Here is a 24,252-nt window from a genome sequence, read left to right on the forward strand (position 1 = left end):
TATCAGGGGATATAATTGACAAAAACTCAACATGATTTTAGAAAACTTTCATTAATAATGTTTTAACTTGACTAATTATTTTAAGTTTTCAAATCAATTTTATTTATTTTAATTTTTTCCTTTATAATATAAATTTAATACACACATTTAATTCATATTTTTAAATTTAATATAATTTTAAATAAAAAACTGAAATTCTAATTCTTACTACCTTTTTATGTAAAAAAGCGAGGAAATTATATCAGGGGATATAATTGACAAAAACTCAACATGATTTTAGAAAACTTTCATTAATAATGTTTTAACTTGACTAATTATTTTAAGTTTTCAAATCAATTTTATTTATTTTAATTTTTTCCTTTATAATATAAATTTAATACACACATTTAATTCATATTTTTAAATTTATTTCATTTACAGTTTTTAAAATTCAATTTAAAACATTTTAATTTATTTTATTTTAAGTTAAAATTTTGAAAATAAAAATATTTTACAAGATTTTGTAACTCTTTTTGCATAATAATACCATTGACTTTTGGATACTGAAGAGTTGTATTGATAGTCAAAGATACTTTACCGTGTCATTCCGTTTCACAGTTTCCCAACGATCTAAATTTTAATCATGTTTGTAATTTATTTATAAAAACATAAAATGAGTTAAAAAAGTGTTTTTCTGATTATTTACACCAAATTAATATAAAAAACTGGGGATTATTTTTTACATTTACACATATTCATGAGAACGAAAGGGTTAAAAGGCGTCACATATTTGGGTCACTCAGATAATATCAGAGACATATTTCTTATAGTTGTATTTTCTAAATTCCTCTGTTCTGTTTTCACACTTCTTCCCAGTTCGTTGAGTTGCCTTTTAAAGTGTGGTAGATGGTACCGCTGCCAAAGTCGTCTAACTTTATGATTTTCTCTAATTAGGTACATTGTTCTCATTGGAGGATGATAGCATTCATTTTTACACCAATATAGCTTCTATCTCTGGAGTTTCCCATGTTAACCTTATGAGAAATGGAATTATAGAATCTTAACAGCTGTTTCAATTATACAAGTTGGTTCTGTTCTATGATGTTTAATGGCATTAAAGTTACTAGGATTACCAACAGGGTGCAGCACTATTATTTCTTTTACATTTATGACAACAGCTAATTTGCAACTAAAAGGTGAGTGAGCGTAGCGAACGAACTTCAACCTGGAGGCGAGTTAGCGTAGCGAACGAGCTAACCTGAAGACAAGTGAGCGCAGCGAACGAGCTCCAACCTAAAGGTGAGTGAGCGTAGCGAACGAGCTCCAACCTAAAGGTGAGTGAGCGTAGCGAACAAACTTCAACCAGGACGTGATTGAGCCATGCGAACGAAATAATCTTGAAAATTAAGTAGTTAAACGGGGCAAAGCCCGCGGGTTACAGCTAGTATTGTATACAGAATACCCATAATTTTGAAATTTTCCACATCGGTTGGATGTGTCTCAGTAATACATGCAATATCAATGCTCTCTAGCCATAAACGCGATAAAAGGAACACGTTTATCTCAAAACCCATTGGCATTTCAGTTAAGGAGGGTTAAAATGTTAACTTGAAAATAATTGATCTGATCCATTTGAGAGAAAAGAACTTATCATACAGATACAAACATAAGATTAAACCAACAACAGAACTCACTTGTAAACATAAATTGGTACAACAAAGGAAATCATATAATACAGATAAGGGGAGAAATTTAAATAATCTGTTATGTTAACAGATCATCTTAAGTGTCGGCAGTAGTCAATAATTTTGCATTGTTGTTGACCGTCAGATGCCCCAGGCTTAACAGTGGTTGTCCAAGCACCGATCACCAAAAACATGCGTTCACGTTGAAGTTTTTTTAGTGTGGCCTTGGCTGAAGCTTATTAATCATGCACCGTAAGCCTCATTACCAAGCAGAAAATTTTATGTGATTCTTAAATATATTTTCAACGTGAATTACATTTTTGATTTTTAAAACTTTTGTTTTTGAGGTTGAAAAAAAAACACAGTTTAAGTCAATATATTTAGTAGTTAGACAAAATACTAACAACTAAAATAAAAAAATAGATAGCAAATCATATCCGTGGTTTCAATAGCTTTAAAATGTGATACTGTATTTTGCAACTTTTTATCTAATAAACAATACCGTAATATGCTTCAACCATTATTAACATTAGCGTTATAAGTAGAAAATCCAAGTTGGCCGGCGGTTCTGCCAACTCTTTGCAAACCCCTTCAATTGATATTTCGTTAAAAAAATTTATCGGTTTGACGACAACAAATTTGTTACATCAGTCTATATTATTCATTATATCATCTTATTTGCGCAATTGCACGAACCTTTCTTTACACAGTTCTTTTGTAAAAAATCGGCGAGATTATCCTGGCTAGTTACATATTAGCCCACTCAGCACGTAAGCTTAAAATAAGTTGTTTTTTTTACTTGTTTTGAACTCTTATATAAGCAAACTTGGTGAAGTTATTCCTAAGCATAAACCCAGGTGTGGAGCCCAAGTGGACATTCCCAAGTATATTTTAAACTTGGTTTTTATGGCCTTGCACACAGTGTTCTAAGTTTTTATTTTCATCCGCTAGTTTAGTACCCCATAGTACACATTAGGTTGAGTCTGGAAAATGCAAAGAAAGCCATTCTATGGGTACTTTGTGGCAATTGGTCCCTCAGACGTCTTAAAAGATACACTTCTATCTGTACTAGTACGGTACTTTAGTTTAGTACAGACTTGGCTTTGGTCTATCCAATTGAGACAGGGCTAAGGGTTTATACCAAGGAGTTTGACAGGCTCTTGCCCTCTTGGAATGGAACAATCTGGGAATCACATAGGCTAAAATTTTATGCACTGTGTTTCCTCATTATTGAGCAATAATTTATTGTAAACAAACCAATTAGAGGCTTACGTCAAACCGCCATCTCGGTGTTTTGGTCAGAGACATGGTAGCATGTCATAGTGCATCATCTCACAGTATAGTGCATGTTATGCACTATAGAACAAAATTAGAATCAGGCACTGTAAGACAAATTCACGATTAGGCACTGTATGATTATGCACTATGAGACTCTATGGAAATAGAGATAAGCTATTTGATAAGCTATTTTTGTTGTCAAATGTCAATACTTAAATTAATTTGCACGGTATTTTAAGCTAGAGGTTCAATAGTTGGTGTTCCTTTTGTGTCATTTGGCTGTTCCACTATTAAGCGGAACCATAGATTAAACATAATCCCTTAAGGAGTAATGTTTAAACATACTCCTAAGGGAGTATGTTTAATCTATGGCGGAAACCTCCAATTTCCGTTATGCACTATAGGAATTTTGCCCACTAGGCACTATAAAACAAATTGGAACAAGATGCACTATGAGACAGTTTCACCATGAGATTATGCACTATGATACGTTTTCACTTTTAGACACTTTGTATTAGGCACTGTGAGATTATGCACTATGGCATGCCACCGTATTCAGGATGCGTAATCCAAACTCGAAACGTTTTGTTATAATTTATATATTTCCTAAAATTGTAAAAAAAAAAACTAATTTGAAACAAAACACTCGGGTATAAGACAAGAACCATGGGTCAAATTATAAACCTCACCTCTGGTTTAATTTGATAAAATTCTTTCGTATATATGTGCGTAATTCATTTATTCATTGTCAAATGTTTATATAATCAATGATGCTATATTATACTTTTTGTGCAGAAATATCCTGTTCTCGCGCAACTATTATGTTTTCCTGTCTGTCTCATAGAGCTCAGGCCATACCAACTGCGGTCTGCTAAAGTAACGGTAACCTAGCTCTCTGATTGGCCAAGAAATGCACCTCTACGTCACACACAATCGTCAAACAAGAGGTGTTGCCATATCCATTTCGGGAGATTTTGTTGTGACTCAATGAGGGGGTTATGAGTGAATGTGTGAATGTGCGGTATTTGTGAGGTGATAAATTAGGTTTAGTAAGTTTCATGTGTGGATTAGCCGAGCCAAAGGTGTAAAATTTAATGTAAGTAAAATCTTCTTTCATCTAAAACAGAATTAGTTGCATCAGTCAATGTTCTATTTTCAGATCTTTCAGTCATTGGACCATCCCACTTTTCTCGTAATGATCTCATGCAGACCTAAGTTTTATTTATTTGTCGTAAAATATAGGTCTACCAGTTAAACGTACGGTTAAGGTACGTAAGGTGTTAAGGTACGGTATTTAACAAATTTCCGGGAAAGTAAACAACAATTAACTTAAGCTTGTGATGGGGAATAGCAAGTGACAATTTGAATGCAGGACTAAGTTACAGGAGAATAAAAACTAGCCTAACTAACTTACCGTTACCCTTAATCTATAATAGCTTAGGTCTTGACCTAACTTTTAAGTTAAGTTACTTAGGAGTAGAGCTGGAGCAGAGCCCCACTAGAAAAAAAAGTTTTTCTAGTGGGGCCTTGGCTGGAGTGTGTATTGTCTGCTGTTTCTGACACTGATGTTCTCTTCAACTGATTAATAGCTTATTTTCATTTTCTCTTGCCAATGTAACCGTTGTCCAGTTTGACTTTGTAGTGCAGAGCTCTGAGTTGAAAAATAACTTTTCCGAACTTGAGAAACAATAGGGTAGGCCTACTTAACTTAGGTACCCTACAGAAGTTTGGAACGAAGTGCAGCTATCTGTTTTTTGTGCTTTCCAATAAGTCAACAGTGTACAATCATCAACGCTACTATTGTAAATTCCTCATGTGAAATATGCTTGATTCAAGCTGACCAATTTACTAAAGTGTAAATTTTGCATATTTTTACAATTTTATTGATCAAAAATTGATGAATATCCTACATGAATGCAAGACTAGAAGGAGTCTGTAATGGATTTGCAATAAGGCACCAGGTCACTACTCAATACATTCCTGGGTCACACTTCCATATCAGTTGGCACAAACAACCGAATGAAAATATCGATTATTCGATAGCTTATAGCCTATCGTTTGGTTAGTTAGGTTAGGTTAACCTTACATTACCTTACCTTATTATTAGGTAGGGTACCTTATTATTATCTTCCTCTAAAACAACAAAATATTATCTTGCGAGGAGCAAATACTAAAGCGAAACACAGTGGATGGCTGTCATGCATTCCTCTGAAAAAACTTAACTTAGATCTTTCTCCACTGCAGTTCAGAGATGCTCTTGCATTAAGATATGGGAAAACTCATATACACCTCCCCTCTTCATGTGATGGCTGTGGCAAAAACTTCAATATGGAACATGCCCTTAACTGTCGCACAGGTGGTTTGATAGTAAGAAGACATAATGAGGTAAGGGATACCCTTGGAAGCTTGATGGAGCTAGCATGGGGAAACTGTGTTCGAGAACCAATGATCTCTGAGCAAGGGTCATTTGATACTGCAGCACTAAAAGCAGACTTGGCTTGTAGGTTTGTATGGGAGGTTCAGACGGAAGCATTATTCGATGTACGTGTCGTTGACACTGATGCTCCGTCGTACTTGAACCTCCCATACGAAAAAGTGTTGGAGAATGCAGAAAGAGAGAAGAAGAAATATTTAACAATAACAGAAACCAGAAATTAATCTTTTACCCCACTAGTCACGTCTGTGGACGGAATGCTGGGCCTTGCTCAGAGCAATGGCAGAACGCCTAACAGAAAAATGGAAGAAACCTTACAGTTTAGTGATGAACTGGATAAGGGTAAAAACCATCTGTGCGACGTTAAGGGCCAACAGCATGTGTCTAACGAGGACAAGGAAGAAGTGGAGGACCCTTAGAGAGTTTGAAGATGGGGCTGGAGTACCAGTTATTTATTAATTTAAATAGTAAATGTTTTATTATTTTTCCATGTCAAAATTAATTAGGCCTAATAAAGCATTAAAGTGTTTTGCCTTGTAAAAAAACCTTACCTTACTAACCAAACGATATAGGCCTATCGAATTAAACAATCAATATTACTCATTCGGTTGTTAAGTGCTTCAACAGATATGGAAGTGTAACATACCCCATTCCTGATCAGAATGAGGTCGCAAAGGCTAGAAGCATGCTAAGTGACTCAAATTTGAGCAAGGGTTAGGCTACTGCAGTATGCTGTGGAGGTAGCTATTTATCTTATACACCGAAGTCCTATAAAAGCTGTTTTTGGAGTCGCTCCACAGGAGAAATGGACTGGATCGAAAGTGGACCTCAGTCACCCAGGGCCGCCCTCAAACCTCCGGCGCCCTTGCTGCCCGTTTATAAAAGTGGGCCTGCAGTCACCTTAGAGTTTTGGTTGCATAGGCTATGTGCATAATCCTAAGGAGAGAAGGACCAAATTGAACTATAAGAGTGTTCCTCACATTTTTGTAGGTTACAGTGGGGAGGATGTCAAAGGTTACAAATTAGTCGACCCTAAGTCTCCCCGTAGAGTGATTTATTCTAGAGATGTAAAGTTTTTTGAAAACATTTTACAATGTTCGTGAAGAAAATAATGGTGGTGAAGAAAATAGAGGTGGTGAAACTGTACAACCAGTCGAGACCATAGTAGGTAGGCATCCAGACCCCCAAACTCGATGAACCGTACAGGAATCCTGAGGCAGAAGAGGAGAGCTTCATTCTCAATAAGTAGGTATTAACATTGTGCAAGATGATGGCGATGTTGGAACTGAAGAATCTACTGAAGGGGATTTGAGAAATGAAGAGGAAGGTGTTAAAATTAATGTTGGTGGTAGGTACCCTCTAAGAGTTAGAAAACCTAATAATGTTTCCTGATTTTGTTACCTACATAGTTACCCGTGAGGATCTAGAGCCAAGTAGTTATCAAGAGGCAGTAGAAGATCCGAATAAGAATTTGTGGAAGTATACTATGGAGGAGGAGTATACCTCGTTGATTAAGAATAACACATGGACTCTTGTTGATCTACCTCAAGGTCAAAATGATGTAAAATGTAAGTGGGTGGTATATAATTAAAAAAGACCGTAATGGAGTGATTGTGAAGCATAAGGCAAGACTGATAGCAAAGGATTTTACGCAAAAATATGGTGTTGACTATGAGGATACTTTCTCGCCAGTGGTAAGATTTGAAAGTTTGAGAGTTTTGTTTGCACTAGCTTTTAGGTTCAACTTATCCTCCATTGATAACCTAGATGTGTAACATGCGTTTTTTTAATGAAGAGTTGAAGGAAGGAAAATACGTCAACCGGAGGGTTTTGTAAAAAATTACTCAGAAAAAAAGTTAGGTAAAAAGGCCATATATGGTTTTAAAAAGCAGGCATCGAAAGTGTGGAATGAAAAATGTGAAATTGTATTGCAAGAAATGGGGTTTACACAACTAGAGTTAGAACCCGTGTATCTTTGCACTGTTTACACAAGGCAAACTTGCTACCTATTATAGCTTTGTAAAAATCAAATGTATAGGACTACAGTTAAAAGGATATTTTGAAATCAAGGATCTTGGTGATGCTAAAAATGTACTAGGCATGAGAATAACTAAGCAAAATTATATCCTGAGAATTGATCAAACAGCTTACATTGAGACAATTTTGATACGATTTGATATGATTGACTGTAATCCTGCCAACAAATCTATGGAAGAAAGGCTAGACCCTAAAAAGCCAGAGGTAAGCAGTAACAACTTGCAGTATCAAGAGCTGATAGGCAGTCTTATGTATTTGTCAGTGAGTACAAGACCTAATACCGGTACGGTATCACTTTTAGTGTGATGTAATTGAGTCAGTATAACACCTGTCATTCTGAGGAGCACTTTAAGTATGCGCCAAACGTTTTTTAAGGTAGTTAAAGAGAACAAAATCTTATTGTATTACATTCACAGCTGATGAAGAACCTCTAAATGGTTTTGTTGATGCCAGTCATGGAAACAACTTTGATGGGAAAAGTTTTACTGGATATGTTTTTAAACTGTGTGGAGGACCTGTGTCTTGGGGTAGTAAGAAACAGAGATGCATGACAAATTCCTCAACAGAGTCAGAGTATGTAGCAATGGTTCAGACATGCAAGGAAGTAATGTTTCTGAAGCACTTGTTGGAAGAGCTAGGAATATTTCTTAAGCATGTAAATTTGAATTGTGAAACAATGCCAGCAATAAAGATTTTACTGAAGAGACAAGACGTGTGAATGACAAGACTAAACATATAATTCGTAAACAGCTATTTGTCAGGGACATAATCAAGAGAAAACTAGTTGTGCTAAATTATGTTCCAACTTCCAGTATGGTAGCTGACATTTTGACCAAATCACTTGGCAAAATCAAGCATGATGGTTTCCTGACCGACCTTGGTATTACCTCAATGAAGGATCAAGATTAAGGAGGGGTGTAGGAATTTGTAATCTTGTTCCTCATTGCCTTCTTGGTCTTAAGTTTATAACAGCTGCCATGTGTTTGCTATGTTCAAACTTAGCCTACTTCTACTATTTTACTTAAGAAACCATACTGTCTTGTCATTTTATTATTGAGGATTATGTCTAATTATTATAGGCTTAAAGGAAAATCAATTATAAAACAAGTTGAGTTTACCTACACATTAAATGTAATTTATTATTGTTACCAGTATCTTATTTTTATATTTTATTGATTTAGGTATATTTTGCCGTTTAGAAATTACATAGCCTAATAAAATGGTGCTGTTACAAACACTTGGTGCGATTATTATAAGTGGTGATCGATTTCGATTGGACACTCCAATCATCATCATACCCAATAGGCGAATAGAATTGGGTCTATTCGCAATGCCGGGCCTATATACGATTTGGGCCCACATTCGCCTATTAGGTCTGATGATGATTGAAGTGTCCAATCATAATCGATCACAACTTACCATCTTTTTTGTATATTTACCGTCTTGTGAGTAACAGTATAAGCGTAAATATATGTTTTAGGTGTTATAAGACGTTTCTTTTATTTACTTTCCGTAAATTTAATAACACGTACAATGCTGATCAAGAAGTTATTTAATAATAATCAGCGGTGAAAAATAAAGGGAGGTCCCTTTATTTGGATTCAGGAGGTAAAAAACTATGAAGTAAGATATCAAAATTAAAAGTTTGTTTGGAGGCACATGGTAAATAAATACCATTAAACGGTTTGAAGTAGGCATGTTGCTCTTCTTAAAGCATCTTATTATTGTTTTTGGGCAAAGCACCAGAATTACTGATTTTAAAAGACTACATATTACAAGTGAAACTACTTACAGAAAAACTGTTACAAATGAACGCTCTTTAACATCACAATATGACAATTTGATGCTTCAATAACAGCTCAATTTACCTTTATTCAGATCACTGAACCAAAACCATCTTCAACCAAGAATTGTCCGGGTCACAAACTATATAATTGAGATTCCCACCATTCCCACAGTTAACAAAGTAAAACTTCATTCTTACGTATTGTTTAGTGGTAAAATGAGCCTACAGTATATAGTTTCAAAAATTTTCAAAGTTTTAGTTCTTACCTACTGTTTTCATCTGAACTTTGTAGTGTATAAATGCTCAAGTGTGAGTTGTTATTGATAAAAAATAGCCTATGCATACCGCCACATATGTCGTATGTTTAGCTTGTTCTAGAAGCTAGAGCGCTGATAACATACCAATGCACAACAATTAAGTGAAGTTTACTTATCCAGCTACTTTTTTAAAGCTTTCGGGAAAACTTAGTTGTCAACATTATTGAAAATGCTTTATTTATCTGATTTTAAAAACCTTGGCATCAATAATAAAGATACATTTCCTTCTACTAGAATCGTGAGAAGATATCATGAAAAAGTGAAATCAAATAAGAAAGAAAATACTTCTATTTTATTTTACTTTTATAAGCTGTTGGATGAATACTGTCAGTGTAGTTCTCTTCATGGGCTTCGATATATCAGACTTGCATCGATTCCAAGGCATGAAAGGTTTCTATGGCTGGGGATATTTGTTACTTGTTTAAGTTTAAGTGTAATAGTTGTGAAAAATGCTTATTTGACTAGCATGAACAATGAATTTCAGTTAGTATTTGAGCCAAGGAGCTTATCTATCGCAAAAATTCCATTTCCAGCTGTGCTGGTATGTTCTAACAACCCTGTGCGGAAGTCTTTTTATGATTTAGACAGTAAAAAGTACAATAACAAATTCAGGTATTTCAGCAAATTTGTTTGCTTGGAAAATATCCATACCTTTGCAGATGAGGTCAATATTACCATTGACGAAGAGTTTTTCGACTTTTTATTCGATGCAGCGATACCCTGCCAAAAATTGATCAATAACTGTTATTGGCGAAGTAAGAAAACAGATTGTTGCCGGTTATTTAAACCAATTGTTACCAGTTACGGGTTATGTTATGTATTCAACAGTCTGCCAGGGGAGATTGTAGTTAGACATTACAGACCGATGCCGGGGGAGATTTCCTATGATGAAAACCTACTCTACTGGGACCTAGAGAAAGGCTATCCACAGGAACTGAGACATAACTCTCTACTACGTCCATTTAGATCTAGAGTAAGAGGAATTGCAGGTGGATTGACATTTGATATTGCGGATCATAGAGAGGAGTGGCAAGAACAATGTTCTGGTCCGTACTCAGGCTTTAAGGCTTTTGTTCACTCGCCCGAAGGGTTTTCTGAGACCGAAGCTTTCATGCGTATTCCGACTGGTGAGCATTCTCATATCAAATTGACACCATTCTTAATATCTGCAGATGAGAGTTTAAGATCTGTTGATATAACGGACAGAGAGTGTTTATTTCAAGATGAGATACAATTGGAATATTTTAATTCTTACAGCGAGTCTGCGTGTCAGGTGGAGTGCTTCACTAAGACGTCAATGCGTATCTGTGGATGTATGCCCTTCAATGCTCTCCGAATAATAGGAAGATATGGATACCCTTACTGTACAGATTCCTCACTAAGATGTTTACAGAGCATATATGATAATGTAAGCGATACCATTTTGAATGAAAGAGAGGATATATCAGATGTTAGAAGAGATTGCTACTGCATTCCTGGCTGTACTTGGCTGAACTTTGAATTAGAGAGTAGCTTTCAAAAATTTGGCAAAGTAAAAAATATTTTTGCATCTATTAAGCTTAAAAATAATACACAATACGATGACTTAGCTCGCCTGTCAGTGTATTTCAATGTTGATCAATTCAATGTAATCTCCCGAGTAAGAGTCTCAGATATGAGGGACACAGTCGCCAATTGCGGAGGATTGTTAGGATTATTGCTAGGATTCAGCTTCATGAGCTTTTTTGAAGTTATTTATTTTTTTATTTTCAAACCAGCCACAAAAATGACTAATCTATTAGTTGCAAAAATTGTGTCACGATGTAAATAATATGTTAAAGGCAGGTTCTTTTGGTGATGTGCATTTCTGTAACTGTAAATTTATGTGAAAGAATTGGGTTTTAAAAATTGTTAGAATCCAAAAGTATTGCAATAAAGTTTAGGAACCAGAATTATTCTTTTAAAGCCCTTATTGTTCTAAATTTTTGTTTAAAACTGTCTTGACTGTGTTTTATTTTTCATAACTCCTATTACCTTCTTAGGTAGGAACTATATAAAACACGGTGAAGTGTTAATTCTCATATCCTTAATGCTTGACTAGGATCTGATTGCTGGCACCTAAGTGTCGTCCCCATCTTAATGATTGATAATTGATAATTGATTGATTGACATGTGTCTGATTTTTAAAACCAAAACGCTTGTGCTTTGATCCTGTATCAGGAGATACAGTTGAATGTCAATAGTTATACTTGGTACACAACATATTACAGTACCAGTAGCCTAGTATTTTTACCCTGTAACGGGCCGAGAAATTAAAATTACTAGTATAAAAACTACTCTTCTTCGAATGTTAATTATTTCACTTTGTTAGAACATAACAGTTTTACAGTAGGCCTACTGTATTAAAAATGTGAAGTAAAAATTAAATTCTCTGCCCAGGTTGTGAGCATGTACCAGACAGATAGGTTGAATGGGATGTGTCAGAGTGTGTGTGTGTGGGTGAACAGGTTGAACCCACGGGTGCCCACCTTCCCACCCGGTCAGCACCCACACACCCAACCCGGGTACTCACACACTTACACCTGCATAGTGCATATGATGCCTTTACAACATCAAATCCTTTGGTTAGTGTTGGTTCCACTACTGTAAACCGTCATAGTCAATTGATGAGTAATACAAACTGATAATCTAAATTCTTCATTAAATTAATTAATACACTGATTTTTTGAATGTGGTAGGCCTAATTCTTGAATAATGGGTTATTTTTTTGTTTAGAGTACATTTTTATCATCAGATACTTAATGCCTGTATGGACTGTTATTTGTATTTTGATTCTTTGTTTATCTAAGTTATTGGGGTTTTTGGACTTACTTCAAGCTTTGTATTGACCACATTTTACCTTATATTGTAGTGATGCATTTTGATTGTGCCTTTGCTAAGCAATCATCATAAAACTGAACTAGGCTATTATATCGTTATGATTTTCCACAAGGATTATTGTCTGAAGGAAAGAAAGGATGCATTTTCTGATAAACATCTTGAAGTACCAACCCTGTATCAGACAGACACTTAATGATGATTCACCCAGATAATTGCCACATTAGACTGGACAGGAAGGGAGGGTGTTAGTCTCCCGCATTGTTCTGCCACACAATAACTGTCCTAATTATCTGTCTTTTGATTGGACCATTGTCAACAGTGGAATGTGACATGTGTAGTGTATTTGACTTTTTTTCTATTATTCAATGAGGGGCTCATATGGTTTGTACTGAAATTTTCACTTGCTTGTTTATAGTTGCAAAATCTTTTATACATGCTACAAGACTAGCAGGTTTGGTTTTTATTATATATTATTGTTTATGTTTATATTGTCCTTCTCTTTCACCTCTCATGTTGAGTCAGTCAAACTATATCTGTTCCTATGGATTCTTTGCCTACCGTACTTATTAAATGGTCTTCAGCAACACATTATAAGGCAATAAAAAATAGTAAATATATTTATTCCCTACGGCAAATTGCCAATACATACATGAAATTACAAAAAGTGATATGCAATGATACCTATAGTGAAGTAGAACAGTTTGACATTAACCAGAGATAACAATAAATAACAAAGCTAGACATATCAAGAGTTAAAAAAAATACCCCCGCTGCAGCAAACCTATGAGTAAAATATGAGTAGCTTAGTAAAAAAAATTGCCAAGTTTGATCAATATATTTTCTTCAACAAGCAAACTACAACATTTTACAATATTTTCCATAACAATAGGCCTACTGTAACATGACAATTTTTAATTTGCTATTTTTTAAATTTTCTCCGTAACCAATAACCTTACAAAAAGACTTTGACATACCGAATTATTATTATTTTTTTTTAAGTTCTTTAAAATGGTTTAGAGAGAAATTGGGAAATTACGTGTTTTGAGGGTCAAAAATAAGATTAACTAATTTTCATTCCGTAAACCTCTGTTCCCAAAGTTTGATCATGCAGGTTCGCGAACTCATTTAAGTTTATCCAGCCTTATACCTTTAAACCAAATTTAATCTAAATCACTAATTCAGACAAAAGTTACTCAAGTTATTGCGTTCACGGACGTATATATAATATAATATATATATAAATATGAAGGAATAGTGTTTTTGGCCTCTAGGGACATCAAAATGAAAAATTTTATCGGCCCTGGCTCCAGGTCTTACCTTGCCACCTCGGTAATAGCTAGGTACTTTTCCCTATAGGGAAATTCGCTATAACTTGGTAAATAACAATAATTTAACTAACAATAAATTAATATAAATAAATTAACAGCATTAAATTAACAAGAGGAAAAACAATAACAATGTAGTGACTGACAATTGTGAAGCTAGAGAATAGTGGTAACAATATTATCAACAAATATGATACAAGCAAGACAGAGAAATTGTGGTATGTGATGAGAACAGGAACTAGAAACTAAAAATAACAAAGCAGAAAAAATCAGGAAATATTTAGATTATAATGTAGGCCCTACCGTAAATAATACTTTGACAGATAAATAGAAAATAGTTACTGCAACCAAGGTTGTATTCTTACAAGGAACTGTTGAAAAATTTTGATTTTAAGATCAAGTTTGTTGTCATTTTCCTGTTGCAGCTGATAAGGTTGCTGTGTGTTTAGCAGTGTACGGTATTTGTTCTGTTTGTCCTATTGAGCAACTGAGCCCGTGTCGAAAACCCAGGTTTGATAAGAGCCCCTCCCTGGCTATGTCTTAAACTCTCATTATGTTGTGACTTTAAACTGTCACAGTTTGTAATAGCTGTAGATTCTTTGCTTAGTGTGAAGAACACATAATTCTGCTATTATTTATGTAGCCTACTAAATTACAAGATGAGAAAATGAGAACATGCATAGGAGCAAGGTTCTGTGGAGTTTGTTTAGAAAACACACTACTCCTCTGTGTGATTGTCAAAACTCTATTTAGCCAGTTTTTTTCTTAAAATTTGAATTTACGCAATTCAATGAACTGAGTGACTGAAAAATTATATAATTTTATTGAGAAACAAAATCAGTAAATTTGCACTCTTTGCAATTTTTGAATGCTTCTTAGGTAGTATCATTGACTATATATACCTGTAGTATATATTCTGTATTATTGTGTTTCAAACTTTGTTTCCTAATACGGAGAAATTTGGTATAAACATGTAAACCTACGTTTATTTGAATGAGTTCGCGAACCAGCATGATCGGACTATAGGAATAGGGGTTTATGGGGGGTTTTACGGGGGTCAGGGATAGTCATGGAAAGTCATGGAAAACAATTCTGGTCATTGAAAGTCATGGAAATAGGCAAAAGGTCATGGAAAGTCATGGAAATTCCCCATGATGGATGATTTGAAGGAACTATTCAATGCTCTAGTCCGCCGTAACTCCGACTACTGTAGCATTTTTCAGGATTTTTCAAAATTGGTTTCCCCATTTTTTACCCCGGTAAAAACATAAAATTTAGCAATTTCTTTCCAAACCATTTTTTAAAGCTTAAATAACTAATAATTTAATATATTGAAGCGTTATTATGCGCCTAGTGAATATGAAGGAAATTAAAAAAATTGTAGCCTAAATTTAAATTTCCATGTTATTCTTATGGAGAATAAGACAACTTTTATAGTTTGCTAGTTCATGATCACATGTTTTGATGAAATTCGGAAAATGCATTTATTTCATATAAAATAATTACGGTAACATAAAAAAAACACATTTTACCCTCCTTGTTGCATTAAACCTAAGTATACTTGTTAAACTAATGCTATTTAAATAGGGAATAAATGTGTGATATTTTAAAAGAGAAATTTTAGTGTTAACCCAATCAGGCAAATGGGAATCCACTTAGTCTTCAGGTTTGCTGTGGTGAGGGTATTTACACTTATCAATGAAATTTAAAACATTCTAAATGTAAGCGATTCGGTTTGTAGAACTGTTGCTGTATCTGACTCAATTACACCAATCTATATATTAATAGGCAAGCATGTTTCTTTAAAACCTTTTTTCTCAGCTCGTGTGAATCGTAGGGAAAATCTACGCATACCGTTGGAAAGCTATTTTCCTGTAGGTGTGCAGAATCCCTTTATAAATTTAAATAGGCTCAAAGATAAGCACAAAAAATGAGTTTAAAAATTTGAAAAATTAACATGGATCTTATGCGTTGCTATGCTGGTTACGAAATAACAACGAAATATAAACAGAAAATCAAAACAAATGGAGGAAACTCCAATCACATGTTTTATTTACAGTGTGGGGTGAAAATAGATAAGTGAGTACATTACATATTTTTGGTCGAGTTTCGACCACTGGACGACCTCTCGTTAAAGATAATTTGCTGAATTAGATTGATTGGCCATAAGTGAATCAAGCCCAAATTAAAGTTACAGTTTACTCTCAAAAATATTTTCAAGCATAGGTTTAGCTTTTTTTAAAGATTTTTGAAAAAGTTGCATTCAATCAAATGCCCTATATTCTAGAATCTAATAACTTATTATATTGGACAGTTTGGTTTTAGAAAATTCGAAGTACAGTACCACTTCCACTGTGGATCATTTTGTAAATTCAATAACACAGAGCTTGGATGGGTCAGTAGTCTGTGATCTATCCAAGGCCTTTGATAGTGTGCACCAACATAAATTATTTTCCTAGAAATGGTTGAATTTTTGTTGGAAAGAATGTTATAGGCTAGTATTTATTAGTTTCTTGAAGAGAAATCAACGTGAATTTTTTGTTTTTGTTAGTATGTATTTACCATAGGCCAGTTTATTTTAGTATAATTTGACAATGTCACCTGTTTTGTCTAGCTGTGCCAGAGCATGGTAAAAAACCCATTTTGTGACATTAAAGATGACTTTGACTTATTTTTCTGTGATATTTAGGTAGCCATGCACTATAGGTGTTTCATAGTAGGTCTATTTTGTACTGTATATTGAATAAGAAATTAGTAGGCTACCCATTTATTGTTGGAAAAATTGCCAGTGCCAAAAATTTTAAATCAAAGTTGACAAATGTATGAGATTTAGGAATGATATCTTTAGCGAGCATGCACCTTGTAAATGTTTTTCAAGAAACCTCTGCTGTGTTAAAAAAAGTTTTTAAACAATCATTATAGGCCTATTTATTATTATACTAGGTATAACATTATTAACAAAAATGTGCATTTTCAATCATGGTTTGAGTGGCAATGTGAACCAGATGGTGTTGTAGTAGGGGAGGGGAGGGGCAGTCTGACTGAGAGAGATGGAGAATGTAGAGGGAGAGGGAACAATTGAAGTCAACATGTGTGGGACTCATCTGGAAGTAGGAATGTAAGACATGCCTGACTTTTGATCCTGGAGTTGGAGGTTATCTGTTCATTGTTAACATCAACATCCGTGATCCCTCAAAAACTCTGTTACCAAAAATATCCTTGATTATATACAAATATTTGTATTTTATGGTGTTATTCGTTACTATTAAAGTAACTTACTACTACACAGTATATTTATTTTATTTTGTTTTTTAATCAGTTTAACTTAATTAATTTTAAGTTATATGATAAAAGACCTAGTAATCCTAATACGAGCTATGTCTGTTTGTCAGTCTGTAATATATATCTTGAAATCCAGCGTATGGATTTTAATTAAATTTTGGAATTAGAGACTTATGGGCCTAAAAACCTGATTGACGACATCCACTACCTCAGGAAAATTCTTATTTCGCTACACAACTCATTTTAAAATTTAACATTGGCCTTATGAGCTGCCAAGTAACTATGTTGGTTTAACAAAATAACAAGAAAGATGTAAACAAAAGACCTGTCACATGTGTTTATAACAAGTCATCCACAGTAGGCCTACAAGCAAATTACAAAATACGGTACAAAGGGAAAACCATTAGTTGTAACTATTGAGCAAGGACTACACCATAGATTACTTGATGTACGGGAAAAAAGTTATAGAAAATATTTATAGAAATGATAAAATGTCTGTTTACAATTTTTATTGTTTCAACGATTCTGAACAAGGCTCAGTCCCTCGGTACTTTTATTTTATGTTTCTAAAGTAACAATCATTTGTTTTATTCTGTTCAATAAATACGTTTACAGCTGTGTCTCATAATGTAACTGTAAAACTCATTATGTATTGCTGTTCTTTTCGTGATTTTGTGAAGGTTTTCAAAAATCTGTATTCAATAAATTCATGTGTATCATAGTCCTAAAAAAATATTATACATGGTATTTTCCAATCATGCTCGGTTTGTGATACAATTGGTAAAACAAAAAGCTTAATATGGTGCTTTTTATATACAAAACGGCCATACCGGGTGGTGATCAATTACTGGTGCACTAAGCCTATTTCTAAAATAGTAAAAATCTATTGTAATCCTTTTTACAGTAAATATGTAAAGTTTATAAACAAACAATATTTAAATAATCTGGACTTTGCTAAAAACTTTTAGGAATCAAAGTCTTACCAAACCATGGAGAGGAATAAGACTGGAGTAAAATGAATGACTACGCATGGATGAATATTTTGCTTAAGTTATAATGTGAGTCAGTAACATAAGCTTGAGTCAGCCCTGCTATAGACTTGGCTGTTACGTCATTGCCCCTCTGCTAGGACTCTTGGAAATGTTTATTAGCAAAGCCTCATCTCAGTATGTAATAAATGTTTAGTTTATTATTAGGGTTCAGAAATAAATTGAGTTGAAAACATTGAAAACTGATTTTCGCTTGACATAATATCATATCACTAGCCCTGTATATAAGAAAGTAAAATATTTAATTGTTAATGTAGTTAGATAAATATTATATTAATACACTTGATGGACATGGCTAGGCAGTCCTAGAGCCCTGAATGCAAATCTTGCCAATTGCTAATGCCAAGGATTTTAGCAAATAATGCAGTAACTCTGTGATATAGAGCTTACCCCCAGATAAGTAAGATACAGATGATTCAAGCTCATGGGACAACTATGCACTTTTAGCTCTGGTATGTTGGAGTGGAAATGTACTAATATCGAGCAAGGAAGAGCCCGAAAACGATGGCCACATAGCATAGAGCGTGATCTCTGTAGTAAAATTTGGCAAGAATAAAAAGAGAACGGATGGGAATACAACAAATAGAATTTACTCTAGACACCGGCAACTGGTTCTAGACACCTCTTAAGTGAACCATTGAATGTTTCATTGTTCTTACTTTTCTATTGCTTACACTATAGCTATGTAGAAAGTTACAAATTACTGTAGGTCTATACATTTCCTAGGTGAATATAACTTTTTCTGAATTAAGCTTCCTCCAATGAAATCAATATAGTCAATCAATTTAATTATCAATTATTTATAAAATAATTAATTACAATGAAAGCTTTTGTGATGCTAAACTTCAATTCCCTAAAAATATGTGGTTATGATAAGAGGAAGCAAACATTAAAATTTATTGGCATTTGCATGCCACACCCTTTATTGACTATAGTTGTGGACAGGGTAACTCCGGACCAGGAAAAGGAGACCTACCTGCCTCGGCTATTGTGGAGTTGCCCGACCGACCGACCCTAATTAATGTCGCTTGGCTGCGCTCAACGAAAACAACAACTAGATACCCAATACCATAAACTTAAGTTAATTTGTCTACAAAAATTATTAATATTGATTATCATATAATGTTTTGTTTTAAAATGTCGATCTTTTTTTTCTATGTTGCTTAATTTTATATTATATTTCACATGCAGTATGCCTATTTAGTATTAGTTAAATTTTAGCTACAACTTTCACACTGTGCTCTATGTTTTAATTAATGTCGTGTTGATTTTTGTCGTTATCATTTTAGAATCACATTTTCTATGTTGCTTAATTTTATATTATATTTCACATGCGGTATGCCTATTTAGTATTAGTTAAATTTTAGCTACAACTTTCACACTGTGTTCTATGTTTTAATTTATGCCGTGTTGTTTTTTTCGTACTCTGTGCCTTTGCATTTTTATAAATTTAGAATCAGTAGAAATATTGTACAGTTAATCAAGTTACTGATTAAAATTATGTTTTCAAATTTGTATTCAAACGATCTATTTATTTTGGTTATGATATAATAAAATGTTAATACATTCATACATACGCATTTTGTTATTCCTCCATTTGCTCACACTTTGATGTAAATTATATTCAATTTTCATTGTTTGTTAAAAATTAGTTTTTGAAAGAAAAACTAGTTTGGCGGCACAAATGGTCAAAATTGGCCGATTTACAACAAATTTAGTATCAAAATGATCGACATTTTAAAACAAAACATTATATGATAATCAATATTAATAATTTGTGTAAATAAATTAACTTAAGTTTATGGTATTGGGTATCTAGTTGTTGTTTTCGTTGAGCGCAGCCAAGCGACATTATAGGGTCGGTTGGTCGGGCGACTCTACAATAGCCGAGGCAGGTAGGTCTCCTTTTCCTGGTCCGGAGTTACCCTGTCCACAACTATAGCTCAGCGATGTAGGTACAGCAAAGTCCATGAAGAAAAAGTAAATATTTATAAGAACACTATCTCCTATTATTCAGAGAAATATAAAATATCAAAATTCGAAGTATATGGACTACTCATTGGATCAAGAGGAACAATTCCTCAACAAGTTGAGAAATTTTGGAAGAAATTCAATTTGGAAAATGAAGTGCTATATTTAATATCTTTAACAGCCATAAAATTTTCTATTAATATTATAAGAAACCACCTATATAACAATTATCATAATTAGGTTTAAACAAACTTGCAAAATTTAATGTAATATTATTCTTTGTTCTACAGCAGACTACAATGTGTAGTAAGATTTCAATTTTTAAAATAAATTTGAATTTATATATATATTCTCTGCAATTTTGTTACAGGGTGAACAAATAACTTTATTGAACATATTGATAAAATCAAATTTTAAACTGCCACACAAATTATTGAATCAAATACAATAGATGGAATAGGACATAGTGTCAAATTAAGTGATGGTGTGTTTATTATATCATAATGACATTGATTAAAGGAAATAGGCTACATTACTATGGCTACATTACTATTACACATTGCCTATGGAAATTAATAATAATACTAGGTGATAGCCTACCATAGAATAGACACAGTTCCTTATTTGTGGGCCAGCAGCAGACAATCACAATGTTCCATCAGTTATGTTGTGGAAATTTATAAAGCATATAAGTAATTAGTCTTTCAAACACTATGGCAACACGTTTTTAGATTAGGTTAGATCCAAGTGTTGAACGAAATGGGAAACGCAGCTAATTGTAGTAGTATTATCTTTAAGTGTTGCCAACTTATTTTTATGGGTACCGATACACATATTACGTGCCTAATAAAAGCACACTGTTTTGTGTTGTTTGGTTTGAATACTGGGGTGCAGCAAAAAAATGAGTGTGGCAAAAGTAGTAAATGTAGCAATTAGCTACTTTGCATGCTATAATCAGTCCAAGGAGCCCACTTTGTCAGGTAACTTTAGGGGGAAAAAATTAATTCAAGTTAGTACAGTATTATTAATAAATCTTGTCATTCCTATGTTTGTAAATCAGTGTATTTGTTTGAGAAGCCTGAAATCCAAGGTTTGCTGGTTCAATCCTAAACAATGTCAATTCTGGTAGTGAGTAACACCATAGGGCTATCAATCAATGACAATATAAAAGGTCAAACAATGTTAGATGTCAGACTAGACCAGAGCTGGGACAGTTCACCTACAAATAACATAAACAATGGCAATGGAGTCAACACACTGAATAATTGAGAAAATCGTCATTGATACAGTAAGTGGTAGTTTCACACTGAGACTGTGGCTGCAAGCGGTGACCCACTGACAAGCCAGACGGCAGTTTGGTAGTCAAGGTCATGTCTTCCCTATATGGCCTGACAAGGTATGGCACTCCTCATACTGTACCTGAGTACCCCGAGCATGTTATACAAATTGTATGTGAATGTCTTGTAAACAGTTTAAACCACTATATTCGTAGTGTTGTATTAAATATATTGAAAAGAGGTCAAATCTTAAAAATAATATCCTCATCAATTTTGGAATATAACAAATCTGTTCTTAACATTTTCTCCCCCCCCCCAAAAATATATATATATATATATATATGTGTGTGTGTGTGTGTGTGTGTGTGTGTGGGTGGATATAATAAGGAGAACTTCATCAGTTAAAAGATTAATTTCAAAAAACCAAAATAAAGATAACCGGTATACTATGTATTAAGCAAAATTGCTATGTATTCTTAACAAAAAAATTACATGAAAAAGTAACTACTGAATGATGACTAATGAAAACGCTGATCTTGTTTAGTAACAAAGCTACAAATGTTATCTCACTCCATTCAATACCCATCCTTCACTCATATTTGTCAGTTCAAATATGCCTACTTGTGATGATATGGTACAAGGAGACCCTTCCCCAAATCGCTCATTGTAGATTTCAAAATTCATCACTGAACCATAAGCAATATTGTAACAATATTGCCCTTTACCTTGCTATGTCTATTGTAGAACTAATACCATAAAGAATATAATTTAGGAACAAACCACAATCATGTTTCAGTTACCGTATCAAAAAAAGTTGCCTATTTAACATATCCATTAACTCTAACTCACAATGAGAGAATGTGCATAAACATTCTCCCATTAAAGAAAATCATCAACAATATAATCTAAGCATACCAACAAAGAATAAAAAGTGAACAAATTCTAAAGTAGGCATTTAAGTGGTTGTTGTCGCGGACTTAGATGCAAAGTTGCTTTGGTTTGTTCACCGGCATATCCACAATCACTCGAGGGGTTTGAGTAGCTTATTCTTCAAGGGTTTATTTATTGTTACCAATAAAACACTTTCATTTTCTATAAAACTAAAAATAACACAAGTACCATTTGGTCTTAAAATAAGATTTGGAAAGTCCAGCCGTTGATTCCAGTCTGCTGGCCGATGTGGATGTCACATGTGTTGCCTTGTGTGGGTTGTCCTACATTTGCATTGGCAGCTCTGGTAGATCATTGTATTTCGTCTGACAGTCTTAAGCTTATACATCAGGACATGTTGTGTTCACAATTGGAGGCTCATAAGGTTACGAACAAACCTAACCTAAAAGTCGAAAAGAGAGCCTAGGAGCGCGATGGACTGCAAATTTATGGCAGCGAAGTAGCAGCAGATCATCTCACTACATCCTCACACTCACCATGCATCCATAGCAATTTAAAATGCATCCAAGTGTGTGTCACTGTCTGGAAGAATTTATTCATTGATTGTTTAAATCCTGCTACAGCCAATGCTAATATTTTTCTGTACTTTTCATTCTTCTTCTGTACAGGCTTCACTTCACTTCAGACTTGCTTCATGCTTAAAAGGCTTCATTCTCAGGTTTGTGTATTAAGGCAAATACCAGGTCAATAAAGGCTGCCAACCTCTTTAAAAATTCCGTTATACACAATATTTTCTACATCACACAATGTATTCTGTAAGAGACAATGTATTCAATATGTCCAAACATATTCTATACTACCTGATGCATTGTATGGCCAAAGTCATGATGTATGTTGCATGACATAATGTATTCTGTTTGACCCAATACACTCCACATGACATGATGTTTATTGTTTACAGATGGAGGTTAGACTGTGGCTCTTGTTTGTGCTGGGCTCTGCGGCGGCACAGCAAGCAGAGAAGCTAACACAGAACCCTTGTACAGTGAAGCAGACCTGCCACGAGTGTATACAGACTCCTACCTGCGCCTGGTGCTCACAGCCCACGGTAAACTCTATCCTGTCAAACTACGGATAAGAAATATGAATTATTTTAGTTTTCCCAACAACATCAGAAGTGTGCCAAGTTATTGAGAAAAAAGGCAAACAATTAAACTGAGGCATTATGGTACGATTTAGTTTATTTCCCATTTGTAGATAATGAATTTACCACGCCATAATATTTCTAACACACGAGTTTAACTTGTTGAAGAAAATATATATGACTTAAAAAAATCTTGGTTGTAGTGCTGATTGACTGACTGGTTTTAAGCTAATGTTTGAAGCCTCAGTCGTCAGGTATAAAAGCCCCACCTTATGTCTATAAGTAGCATTATGTTCTAACTGCAATAGTCCACTTAGCACAATAGCTTGTCATCAGAATAGCTGATAGGGGTAGAAAAACCACAGTAATAATAATAATCGTAGGAGTATTGGGTGCTGAGTTTACTGGATTAACTGTCATCAAATGGACATGAACGATTGGATTGATTGAAAGTTGAGATTAATACAAATCTTGTGGGTGTTTTGTTGCAGGGCTTTGACGACAATAGAAAACGATGCTTCCAGCCAGGTTCCAACCTGTTAGAGCAGTGTGACGAGGCGTATGTAGTCAACCCTGACAACGAGTACACATCGATACAGCAGAGAGCGCTGAGCAAGGGCAAACATCACTCAATGTACACCAACTACAGCTCATACAGCTCATCTAGCTCAAGTTCTAGCTCTAGCTCCAGCTCAAGCTCACAGAGCCATCAAGATGCTGTCCAGATCTCACCCCAACAAGTCAACTTGAAGCTGAGGATAAGTGAGTTTCTGTAATGAGATTGAGCCCATAATGCATAAAATTTAGACTCTATATTTTTAGCCTGTTTTTAACAAACATTGCTTTCTTGCAATTTGTTAAATATTGCATAACGTGATTTAGTTGAGTGTACAATAATCTAGGAATACTAAGGCATCATTGATTCATTTTTTGGGTTG

The 24,252-nt window shown here is 34.3% G+C and overlaps 1 protein-coding gene across 2 annotated transcripts in view; it reads left to right on the forward strand.

The window, feature by feature from the left end:
- The first annotated feature begins 3,847 nt into the window (after window positions 1–3,847).
- LOC129002232 (integrin beta-PS-like) overlaps window positions 3,848–24,252 on the forward strand; it is a 41,916-nt gene continuing 21,511 nt past the window's right edge. Inside the window, exons 1-3 of one of the 2 annotated variants that reach the window (XM_054429884.1) lie at window positions 3,848–4,038; window positions 23,132–23,278; window positions 23,806–24,076. In XM_054429884.1, the coding sequence (XP_054285859.1) occupies window positions 23,132–23,278; window positions 23,806–24,076 (418 nt within the window). In that variant the 5' untranslated portion in view covers window positions 3,848–4,038. The remainder of the gene's footprint in view (window positions 4,039–23,131; window positions 23,279–23,805; window positions 24,077–24,252) is intronic. The other variant, XM_054429883.1, reaches the window with a different exon arrangement.

This window comes from Macrosteles quadrilineatus, unplaced genomic scaffold (assembly GCF_028750875.1).
Source record: "Macrosteles quadrilineatus isolate MER2022 unplaced genomic scaffold, UCM_ALF_1.0 Scaffold_9__3_contigs__length_116548681, whole genome shotgun sequence".
NCBI lineage: Eukaryota > Metazoa > Arthropoda > Insecta > Hemiptera > Cicadellidae > Macrosteles > Macrosteles quadrilineatus.